The 12,131-nt window shown below is 46.6% G+C and overlaps 1 protein-coding gene across 1 annotated transcript in view; it reads left to right on the top strand.

The window, feature by feature from the left end:
* LOC124477131 (complement C3-like) overlaps positions 1 to 8,879 on the top strand; it is a 45,853-nt gene extending 36,974 nt beyond the window's left edge. Inside the window, exons 34-41 of the mRNA XM_047034708.1 lie at positions 5,766 to 5,856; positions 6,042 to 6,131; positions 6,462 to 6,564; positions 7,316 to 7,414; positions 7,571 to 7,663; positions 7,973 to 8,056; positions 8,249 to 8,390; positions 8,516 to 8,879. Of these exons, the coding sequence (XP_046890664.1) occupies positions 5,766 to 5,856; positions 6,042 to 6,131; positions 6,462 to 6,564; positions 7,316 to 7,414; positions 7,571 to 7,663; positions 7,973 to 8,056; positions 8,249 to 8,390; positions 8,516 to 8,666 (853 nt within the window). The 3' untranslated portion in view covers positions 8,667 to 8,879. The remainder of the gene's footprint in view (positions 1 to 5,765; positions 5,857 to 6,041; positions 6,132 to 6,461; positions 6,565 to 7,315; positions 7,415 to 7,570; positions 7,664 to 7,972; positions 8,057 to 8,248; positions 8,391 to 8,515) is intronic.
* The last annotated feature ends 3,252 nt before the right edge of the window (positions 8,880 to 12,131 follow it).

The following is a 12,131-nucleotide window of genomic DNA, read 5'->3' as shown; positions in this document are numbered from 1 at the left end:
CACTCTCCTGAAATGTTGCGTGTGCGTCTTGCCAAGCCCGCGCGTGTGTAAGTTAAGGCTGAGTGTGTGAGGATGTGGAGCACGCGCGGGCAGGAGGAGGGGAGACATTCATTGGAAATTTGGCTAGAAATTAGCCAAGCAAGCATGTTTCAAATATTCACCAAAAATCAACCTTTGATCTTACAGTCAACTTTTTCACAGATTTGTGTTATAAACATTCTCAAGAGTCTTCATATGAACTTGTGATTGAATCAGAGTATCAGTTTTTGACTGGCTGATGTGTAAAGCATTATTTTAGCGTTAGCGATAAGTTCAATTTGCTTTATATCAATCATTTTTGGAGATATGAAGTTGCCTTTGCACACGGTAACATGTTGTAGTGTCTTCCATCGATATACCAAGTTTCGTGTTGATATCTCAAAGATTTGCTGAGACATGACTTCACATCCTGTTTGGCGGCTTTTCTGATGAATTTGATTGGCTGTACCGGACAAACGGTTGCGAGGATCAAAATTCTTTTCGATAACTTTTGTGAGGCTTGGTCTGAAGATCATCTCTGGTAACTTTGAAGAAGATTTGACAAAAATTGTAGGAGGAGTAGGCTTTTAAAGGTTTTTGATAAAACCGGAAATAGCGGAAAATCTGTATAACCGGAAATTGACGCCATGGGGTGCGTTGAACTCGGCTTGATCCGGGGAATCCAATGGTACCTAATTTTTGAAAATGGGTCATACGGTTCAAAAGTTGCGTGTGTAAACACAAGTCCAACTTTGACCCGTTGGTGGCGCTGGAGTGGTCTGATCGGAGACACGAAACTTGGTGTAGGTGTAGAATCAACTGTCCTTAATGAGTGTGCCAAATTTCACAAAAAGTTGTCGAAGGGTTCTAGGGGCTGCCATTGACTTCCATGAAAAGTAAAACTAACAATAACAATAGGTTTCCTCCTGACGGAGGAATCCTAATAATAAAACTAACAATAACAATAGGTTTCCTCCTGACGGAGGAATCCTAATAATAATATATATGTGAGATAACAATGGTTTGTGCTCGCCGAAAGGCAAGCACACCCCAATTACATTTGATAACATAAAATAAGTTCTCGAACAAACGTCTAGTTTTAGACCTGGATCTGTTTCCACCTCTAATTCCATCTCGTCTTCCTGTCCTGGTGTTATGTTGTGTACACCTGCAAACACACACACACACACTGGTACACACACACTGGTACACACACATTTGTAAACACACACACACCTGAACACTAACACACCTGTACACACAACTATATACACACCTGTACACACACCTGAACACACACACCTGTACACACACACACAAACACCTGTACACACACTTGCTTGCTTGTAGTTGTCCATCGAGGCCGATGATGACGTCCACTTCTGATTTCACCGGTGGATTCTCTGATGACTGTACAGTCCTATTCTGGATCCACAGATTTTGTCACATGTGGGACATGTGTATGTGCTAGTGATGGTACTGGCAACCTTGGCTGTGTTTCCTCTACGCCTTCTTTCCCACCTGTCCTGTCTCCTGGCTGTCCTGTCCTCCTCCAGCGCTTCTGTCCCGTCCCGGCACACCTGACGCCAGGTGTTACGGTCAGCAGCCAAGCCCTCCAGGTCCCCAGGTCTGATTTAACACCTCTTCAGTGCTGTTTTTAATCTGATCTTTATAGTGCTTCTTCTGCCCCCCAGCAGAGCGTTGACCTTGGGCGAGCTGGCCATATAGCACTTTGTTGAGGGGCAGCCGGTTGAGGGGCATCCTTATAACGTGCCCCAGCCATCGTAGCTGATGGTGGGTGATGGTGGCCTCAATGATCTTACAGCCTGCTCTCCTGAGGATCTCAGTGTGTGGCACTCGGTCACGCCAAGTGATTCCTAGCATGCGCTGGAGACAGCGGATGTGAAAATGCTCCAGGAACTTCACATGACGGCTGTAAGTGACCCAGGCTTCACAACTGTAGAGGAGGGTGGTGATGCAGACGGCTTGATACACAGATTTTTGTATGGAGATATAAGTTCTTGTTTTGAAAGACCCGGCGCCTGAGTCTCCCAAAGGCAGCTGATGCTTGTTGGATTCTGTTCTGGACCTCATCGTCGATGTCATTGCCCTCAGAGAGAATGCTCCCCAGATATTTAAATGATGGTACGACAGACAGATGCTTATCAGTGATGCTGAAGATGGGTGAAGTGGATGGGATGTTGTTGCTCCACTGACAGACTACCTCTGTTTTGGTGATGTTGATAGTCAGCCCCATCCTGCTGTAAGCCTTCACAGCTGCTTCTAGGACAGCCTGGAGGTCTTGTGGAGTGTGAGCCACAAGAGCGCAGTCATCTGCATACTGCAGCTCGAGGACCCTCACTCTGTGCAGCTTGGTGGTTGCTTGCAGCCTTCTGATGTTAAAGAGATTACCATCTAGTCTGTAGACTACTGTCACCCCGCTGTTGTCCTCAACTTCCTTATGGAGAAGTTGAGTGACACATAGGAGTAAGATGTTGAAGAGCACTGGTGCTAGTACACACCCCTGCCTGACCCCTGTGCACACAGGGAAAGAGGCAGACTCTTGTCCTGCTATTGTCACTCTAGCATTCATACCATCATGAAACTGACGGAGGATGTTAACAAACTTGCTAGGGCATCCAAACCGGAGCAAGATGTCCCACAGTAGGTCTCTCTGCACAGTGTCGAAGGCTTTGGAGAGGTCAACAAAAGCCATAAACAGGTCTTGATGTTGCTCCCTGCACTTTTCCTGAAGTTGCCTGGCTGTAAAGACCATGTCTACAGTACTCCTGTTCTTTCTGAAGCCACATTGTGATTCTGGGAGCAATGACTCTGTGATGTTATCGAGTAGCCTCCGCAGCAACACCTTGACCAGGACCTTACCAGCAACAGCAAGGAGTGATATACCCCTATGGTTGCCACATATGGTCTTGTCACCTTTGTTTTTGTAGATGGTGACAATTTTGGCATCTCTCCATTGCTGTGGGATGTTTTCATCAGCCCATACTTTCACAATGTGTTGATGTAACGCTCTTGTACAGAGGTAACCACCCTGTTTAAGCAGTTCTGCAGGGATATTGTCAATCCCCGGAGACTTGTTGTTCTTCAGGGAGCGGACGGCTGACAGAACCTCCAGGAAGGTCGGGGGCTGGTTAAGGTTGTCAATCGGTGGAAGTTCAGGCAGTTGATCCAGGATGGTGTGATCTGCTTCAAAGTCCTGATTCAGCAGGGTCTTAAAATGTTCAGCCCACCTCTCCAGTACACTGCTCTGGTCTTTTAAGACTCTGAGCCCGTCTGCTGTTTTTAGGGGTGTAATGCAGTGGTTTGTTGGGCCGTAGATAGATTTGGCTGCATTGTAAAAGTTATGCATATCATTCCTATCATCAAAAGACTGGATTTCCTGTGCCTTCTCTGTCCACCACTTGTTTTGCATTGTTCGCAGGGTCCTTTGCACTTCACGCCTCGCTCTCTGCCATTGCTGTCTGGCGGTGCTCAATGAGGGTTTTTTCAGGGTTTCCTGGTGTGCTTTGTGCATGGCGTTCAGCGAGTTACGGATGGTGTCTGAGTTATTGTCAAACCAGTCCTGGTGATTCTTGGTCTTATAGCCGATTGAGTGGGCTGCTGCTTCATGAAGGGCTGAGCTGATAGTGGTCCACCGCTGGTTTGTGGCATTCTCTCCACTAAGAGTAAGCTCTAGCTTTTCAAGTTTTTCAGCCAGGGAGCATCGAAACTAATTTCTTGTGCTGGTATCTTCCAGACGGGCGCAGTCTAAACGTCTCCCACTGGACCCACGTTTCCGCGTGGGGTGGCATACGCTCATGTGGACTTTGGCCATGATCATCCGGTGGTCTGTCCAGCATTCTGCACCTCTCATGGCCCGGCACATGTGAACGTCTTTGATGTCGCAACGTCTCATGATGACATAGTCAATCAGGTGCCAATGTTTAGAGGGTGGGTCCATCCATGATGTTTTATATTTGGTATTTTGCTGAAAGATGGTGTTGGTTATAGTCAGGTTGTGCTCAGAGCAGAGAGTAAGTAACCTCATGCCATTTGAGTTGGCCTGACCAACACCATGCCTGCCAAGCACTCCTTTCCATATCCTGTCACTCAGCCCCACCCGAGCATTGAAGTCCCCAAGGAGGAGGATCTTGTCGGTCTTGGGGATCCGGTGGAGAGCCTCATCCAGTGACTGATAGAATGAGTCTTTAACCTCAGTGTCGGATGGCAGGGTTGGGGCATACACACGAAGGAGTGTAGCAAAGCGGTTCTTCGCCAGGGGGATACGGAGGGTCATCAGTCTTTCACTGATGCCCACAGGTGTTTCAGTGAGTCTTGGTAGCAGTGTGTTCCTGATGGCCAGTCCCACCCCGTGCAGATGTTGTCCACCTAGGGGGTAGCCTTTCCAGAAGAAGGTGTAACCGGCCCCTTTCTCTATCAGCGACCCTTCGTCAAGGAGCCTGGTCTCGCTAATCGCGGCAATATCGATGTTGTAACGTCTCAGCTCCTCCGCAATCAGTGCTGTTCTTCTGTGAGGTCTTTCGGTCCTGCCATAGGAGTCCAGGAGAGTTCTCACATTCCATGTTGCCAGTTTTAGGTTTTGGGATTTATTTCTTCTGTTTCGACCGCAGAAGTGGAATGACCCGACAGGTGCGGTATCCTGTCCAGGTGTGAGTTGAGTGGGCATTTTTTAGGCCACCTTTTCTAGGCCCCTCCTCAGTTTGAGGTGAGCAGTGTGGTCCCTAAATAGGGGCTGCTCAGTCACACAGGGTGCTGCCGAGATCAGCTGCCACTCAGTCCCAGCTGATAGCGACCAATACCCTGTGCCGCTGACGTGCAGGGTTCTGACTAGAAGCTCCCAGTCTATTCACACCTGCTCCCGTCGCCAGTTGCCCCAACGCCACCAGACTTCAACCAGATGTGGGTCCAGAGAGTATACACCGTGGTCAGAGGTGGATACCTGCGCAAAGAGATTATTTAGAGTGCCGTTGGAGGCGCGCTATCCCCAGTAGCACTATCTTCGCCATGGTTAGGTCAATCTGGTGGCAAGGGTGACCCCAGGACGACCAGTTCCCCATCCAGGCTGCAGGAGGCTGCCGGGTCTTGGCTCTGTTTAAGCCCGCCTATTGCGCACCGCCAGCACGTTGCTTTTCTGTCTGGGTCTGCTCCCTTAGCCTTGCCTCAAGAGGCTAACCCACAAGGCAGTGGGGCTATTTACCCATAGCTGGGGCAGTGGTTGACGGGTGCCAGGTCGTGTCCACCTTATGGTGGGCCTGCACACCACATCTCTGGGGCCCACTGCTGCTCCGAGATCCCCTGCAGTTTAGCCTGGGACCGCAGGGTACCCAGTTACCATGTGTGGCCGCGAGGAGGCACTGCAGGAGTCTTGGTGGTGGAGAGGCTATGTACTGGCAGAGGAGACTTACACTCTTGGCTCCTCTTTTCACCCCCTGTAAGGGGGCTAGCCAGCGGCGGTAGCTGAAAGCAGAGAGTGGCAAGCAGAGGGCAGCATGCACTAACTACAAGCACTTCTACACTACTGCACTAGGCGCTTCACACACACCCTGTGTCTCTATGCCACACACACACACACAAACACTTGTACACAAGCCTATACACACACCTGTACACACACCTTTAATACACACCTGTAAACACACACCTTTAAACACACCTGTACCTTTAAACACACACTCTACCTCACTCTCTACCTCTCTCTCTCTACCTTTGGTCATCTCGTCTGGCAGATATAAGAGCCAGGAAAGAGATGCCACCATGTCGGTTCTGGACATTGGCCTGCTAACTGGCTTCATAGTTGACTTTGGGGATTTGACAAAGGTAAGGCACTTGGGGGCACACACACACTCTTTTTCTCTCTCTCTCTCTCTCTCTCTCTCTCTCTCTCTCTCTCTCTCTCTCTCTCAAACACAAACACTGAGATATTTACCTTAGTCTCATTTTCAGTTTAATATTTTTCACATTCATGTGCAAATATTTGTTGTGTGTGTGTCTGTTGTGTGTAGTTGAAGGAAGGGAAAGATCGCTACATTGAGAAATTTGAGATGAACAAGGCTCTGTCTGAAAGAGGCTCCCTCATCATCTATCTGAATAAGGTACCTTCTACCCAACTGCCTCCTTTACCCCTCCCACATCGACTCCTTAACCAATCACCTTTATCCTCCCCTCCTCAACTGTCGCCTTTACCCCTCCCACATCGGCTCCTTAACCAATTACCTTAATTTCCCCCCTCCTCTACTAATTATCTTCCTTTTTCCTCTCCTCAACCAATCATCTTCCTTTCTCCTTACCCCAACCATTCAGCTTTTTTTTCTATACCTCCTCTACTGCCTGTGGATTTATGAAGTTATTTGTCTTTGACCATATCTCTTTTCTCTCTCCCTCCATCCTCTCTCTCTCCCTCCATCCCGTCTCTCTCTATCCAGGTGTCTCACACAGAGTGGGACCATGTGAACTTCAGGATCCACAGTGTTGATAAGGTTGGGGTCCTACAACCTGCAGCAGTGACTGTGTATGAGTATTATCAGAGTAAGTTCCCTTCCATGTCACGTTCACGTTCCTCTCTCTCTAATGATCCTCTGTGTTCTCAAGGTTTGCCCCCATCAAAAGTATTCAGTGGGCACTGGGCACCTATAACCTATATATACACCCCACCCGCCACCTACGGTCTTCTTCAGACAACCGCCTGGTGGTCCCACCGTTCAAGACCGTCCCAACACAAGCTCTTCTCCTGTCTGGCCCCCCAGTGGTGGAATCAACTCCCCACCTCCATCAGAGACACTGACTCTCTCCCCACCTTCAAGAAAAGGCTCAAGACGCACTTGTTCCGGGAGTACAATGGTACTTAAGAATGGTTTGCTGGACCCGATGTTAGTTTCCTTAGGGATCATAATGACTCTTGCTTAGAGACTTGTTGCTCTTTTTTATTAGTGGTAACTGATTTAAATTGTTGTACTCGCTGTGAAATATTTTATTTTTACTTGCTTTTTCACAGGTACACTTGCACTTATAGCGATTCATGTTGTTTAATTGTAATTTGTTTAACTACATGCTCTTATGGTTCTTCCCTTTGGCACTTAATTTGGTTCACAATGTGTGCTTCATGTTTTAGCTACCTGCAATGTTTTGGGGGGCTATCTTGTTGTTATTATCAGTGACCTATGCACTTTGTAAAGCTCTCTCTTGGAAGTCGCTTTGGATAAAAGTGTCTGCTAAATGAATAAATGTAGTACATGTCTAAAAAAATTTTTTTTTGCGGTTTTCCGTGTGTGTTTTGCAGAATCCCGTTGTAGGGTGTTTTACCATCCACAGCGAACGGATGGTGGCCTTCTGAGGCTGTGTTCCGGGGAGGACCACAGTATCTGTAAATGTGCTGAAGGTAAACCTAATCACAATCACTGTGGAAAAAAGTTGTGGAACATGTTCATAGGCCCATTTCAAGCCCATCAGAAGCACTCCATGGTTACTAATGACCACTATTTACCACTTTTTTTTACAATTAAATATACCTTGTTCTGTTGGTTTGTCTTCCCAGAGAACTGCAGCATGCAGAAGAAGCTGGGGTTAGAAGATAACAAACGTTCTGACAAGGCCTGTGAGGTCACAAAAGACCGGTCAGTGGATTACGGTAAGAAAGGGAAAGAGAGAATGAGTGAATGAAAGTGTAAAACAGGGGTCTTCAATCCTGGTCCTCAGGGTCCACTGTCCTGCATGTTCTAGATGTTTCCCTGCTCGAACACATCTGATTCAAACGAGTGGGTCGTTACCAAGCTCTGTGGAAGCCTGATGACCATTATTTGAAGCAGGTGTGCTGGTGACAGTAACTCCCACCTCTCTACTTTTATCTCTTTCTGTGTTTCCCTCACGTATCTCCTCTCTCCTTCCTTCCCTGTTTCCCTCACTCATCTCCTCCCTCCATCCTGCCCTGTGTTTCCAGTCTTCAAAGTTCAGATGGAGAAGATGGTCCCAGATGCCACTACAGACATGTACACCGTGAGGATAGTGAACGTCCTCAAAGGAGGTAGCTCGCAAACCCTTTGTCCTGTTGGTTCTAGGAAATCAGAACCAGAGCTTTAACCAAGCGCTCCTAAACTAAATCAACCAGCACAGGTAGATTGTTCATGTTGAACCTTTATACATCCTTTTCTCCTTCCTCCATATCCTCTCTTGCTCCCTCCCTCTCTCCTCTCACTTCCTTCCATCTTTCATCCAGGTATTGATAAGGGTGCGATGGGAAATCTGCGTGAGTTTGTGGCCTTTGCTCTCTGCAGAGAAAGTCTGGACCTTCAGAAGGGGAAAACGTACCTCCTCATGGGTGTCTCCAAGGACGTCTATAAACCCAGAGAGGGAGCCAAGTGAGTGTGTGTGTGAGAGAGAGAAAGAGATGTCCCTGTTCCTGAAAACCTGTCTTGCTAGAGAGTATGTGTATGTTGGAGTTACTGTACCCCTGTATATAATGTGTGTGTGTGTGTGTTTGCAGTGTTGAGTACCAGTATGTCCTGGGTGAGCAGACCTGGGTGGAGTACTGGCCCACACCGGCAGAGTGCCCAAAACAGCCCTACCGGCTGACCTGTAAGGGGCTGGATAGGCTGGTGACTGAGCAGAAGATGGAAGGCTGCCCTCATAAATAAGTCTGGGTGGAAGTTTCCAAAATGGCCGCCTACTGTCTACCAATTTTGCCAATTGTTGTATTCTAAAATGATTTGTTAAATAATAACGTGATAAAATAAAATGCAGCTAAAATAAGCTTGTTTCTCACATTGGCACAGTCAGCAACGTGGGGTTACAATGGCACCCTCCTGCTTTGGCGGTAATGATCATTAAAGTGAAATTCTTGCTTCTAACAAATGTATGTTGTCATTTACTTTTGGCGAGGTTCGGCTGGAGGTGGTGCTTGGTCACACAGACATCTCCCCTGGATGACCAAGCACCACCTCCAGCTGAACCTCGCCAAAACAGAACTTCTCATCATCCCGGCCAAACCCTCCATCCCCCACGTCTCTCAATCACCCTGGGATCTGCGTGACCCCTTCATCCTCTGCCAGGAACCTTGGGGTTACCATGGATGACAAGCTCTCCCTCACAGCCCACATTGCTGCAGTCTCCCGGTCATGTAGATTCACCCTGTACAACATCCGGAAGATCAGGAGATACCTGTCTGAGCACTCCACCCAGCTGCTAGTCCAAGCACTCCACCCAGCTGCTAGTCCAAGCACTCCACCCAGCTGCTAGTCCAAGCACACCCATCCACAGTTGATAATTTCATCTCAGTGAATTCCGCACCAAGGTTGAGGAGGACAGCCTTTAAGAGAGAAAGCGATTCTCCATTGATCTGTCGCATCATAATTTTGATTTGGGTCACGAAAGTCTTGAAATTTGAGTGAAAATGTCGCCCGGTAGACCGCATTGTCTTAGGCGGCAGCCAGTCTCTTGTCTTTGTCGCGTCATGTCACAAAGTTTATAATTTTACAGTTCGGTCAATTCTACATCAAAGGTTTCACACCAAAAAAAGTCAAGCAGGGCATCATTCAAGATATGGGAATTCTGTTTTTAGCCAGCGGGTTCGATTATTTTTGTGATTTGTGTAAAACTGGCAATCTGAGTGAGATGAAAAACATCAGCTCATTCTTATTTTTATATATATTTTATTAGTTTAGTTTTTAGGAATATTTAAACTTTTGTACCTTTAAGATTCCTAATGTTTAGTGTTAGCACCTCCCTGCCACAGTAAATTCTGTGTTTGTACAACATACATGGCTATACTAAATTCTGATTCTGAGTAGGATTTTGGCAACACTGTTTTTCATACCTGCGGAAATCCTCCCCCCCCCCGTCATATCTTGGGACTGTAAAATCTGACACACCCCCAAATTATTTTGGGTGGCTCCCCATGCCCTGTAGTGTGTGCCATAAAAAGCTTTTAATACTAGTTGCAAAAATGTAAACAAAAACTGTTTTCATACCTGCCGAAATCCTCCCTTTCCCAAATAAAATCTCAGGTTGGCTGTGACAGCTGCCTCAGAAGGTTCCATCACTGTTGTGCCAACATCCAACTGAGAGGAATATGTCTGTGCTGCCTGCCGTATATCCCTGACCTGTTGTCATGGTCAAGCCTCAAACTTGTTAAAACTCTTATATGATCACTATTTCTTTCTTTTTTTCTACCTTTTGTTAAATATATCATTATGGTTTTTTGTTAGGAACCAATCAAAATGTCATCATTTATTAGATGTTTTTCACTATCCATTCACAACGGGAAGGTCCAGGCTTGGCTTATCAGGTACTAAAACCAAGCACTGTACATTGCAAGTTAGAAGATACTTACTAGGCTGTGGGAAGGAGGATCTTTAAAATGGATATGATTGTAAACACAAAACAGTTGTGTGGCAAGTAGTTTACTGAGAGGGAAATAGAAGTTGAATTCTGGTATGAGGGACCTATGAGCAGGGGCCTTTTATATACATTTGTAAAATAATGTAGCTACTCATGTAACAGACGATCATATTACAATTGGCATATAGTGCATTTAGTAAGTAGCCTATAACAGCAAGTACAACGTAATCAAGAATCAGAAGTGAATAGTTCTACTAAAAGTGATTCGTACAAATGAATACAAAGAAGGATGCTCGCTTTAACCAGACAGTGACATAACAGCAGTAGCAACTAGCCTACAACATAGTTCACATATTACCCTCATTCCTATAATAGGACAGTGTAGCTCATCAACATAGTTTTTCAAGTGCAGCTCCAAATTACGTCTGTTTTCGTGAGTGAATCATTCGGATTTTACGAGTAGAATGACATACAAACCGTATCGGCTCTCAAGTGCAGCACAACATACATTTATATTTTCATGTAACATAAATTAAATATCCTACTGACAGATTCCTCGTAGTCTAATTTAGGCTTGTAAAAATCGCCTCGGTTCGTCAAACTACAACTAACAATACGCTAAGGCAGTGCGCGTTCAAGCGTAGGGGAGTGCGATTCTGCGGGGGAGTGAGAACAGTGGCGGATTTAGTGATTTGGGGGCCCCAGGCGAAGACAGGTATGGGGCCCCCTTAACTCCTATTCTTACTCTTTTCAATCCATATAATAATTATTAATATATATATAATATTGATAAGCTATAGCAGCCTCAGTTGAAAAGTTGGATCAAATGAAGAAATTGGGCAATCCGGTGAAAACGGTCCTAACCTCTATGACTTTATGTCACCTTTTTGGCTCTCGACGAAGGCGGTCGCATTTTCTCCCTGATCTTGGGTTCGGGGGAACCTGACTGTCCTGACAGAACGTTCGCAGCTGGCTACTCGATGGATGTGCCGGGTGTCCAGCGGCGCGTTCCGTGGAGGACATTGAAGACATCTACTATTTGGAACCACGATTACAGGCTTTTGCTGATTGGATTAGGCGCTGCCCTGGCATATTGAAAAATTAAGGAAATGGCTACAGCTGTAAAAAAGCCCCCTAAGGCTGGCCGACATGATTGGACCGACGGAGACCGGTGGAAAAAGGAGTAGACGTGCAAATTGGAATGCGGCTACTCGACCAAACAACCCTAATCTTATCTGCTTTCGGCACCCTAACCAGCACAGGCCTTGGCCAAGGCCGTTGCTGGAACAACAACTCCCCTGAAGAGCGCTGCAGCGAGACTTCTCTTGCATTCCCTACCCCCTTCCAACAGACACCTGAGGATTGTTGTCTCTGTCTGGGACCTGATTAAGGCTGTCTCCATGGCAATACAATCTGTGAACTGAGAACTGTCTAATTGTGGGCTGGGCAATGTTGACAACCCAGGCCTACTCATACACTAACTTTCACTTGTGGATTGCGTCTCTGTCTTGCGTCTCTGTCTTGGGTCATGACCAAGGATGTCTCCAATACAATACTTGCTGCAATCGATGGAATAGTCCACAGTAGTATCAAAAGTATCTTTGTTGATACTTTTGTGGAAGGTTATGACTTTTAATCGATTTGTATTATTATTATAGTTATTATTGATCATATAGTAATTTTATGTAGTCTTTCAAGGGCACCCCTGGCATCTGGGGGCCCCCTGGCAGCTGGGGGCCCCAGGCGGTTGCCTACCTTGCCTA

This window comes from Hypomesus transpacificus, chromosome 14 (genome assembly GCF_021917145.1).
Source record: "Hypomesus transpacificus isolate Combined female chromosome 14, fHypTra1, whole genome shotgun sequence".
Lineage (NCBI taxonomy): Eukaryota > Metazoa > Chordata > Actinopteri > Osmeriformes > Osmeridae > Hypomesus > Hypomesus transpacificus.
Note: the sequence above shows the minus strand (reverse complement) of the source record. Positions and strands in the feature narration are given on the sequence as shown.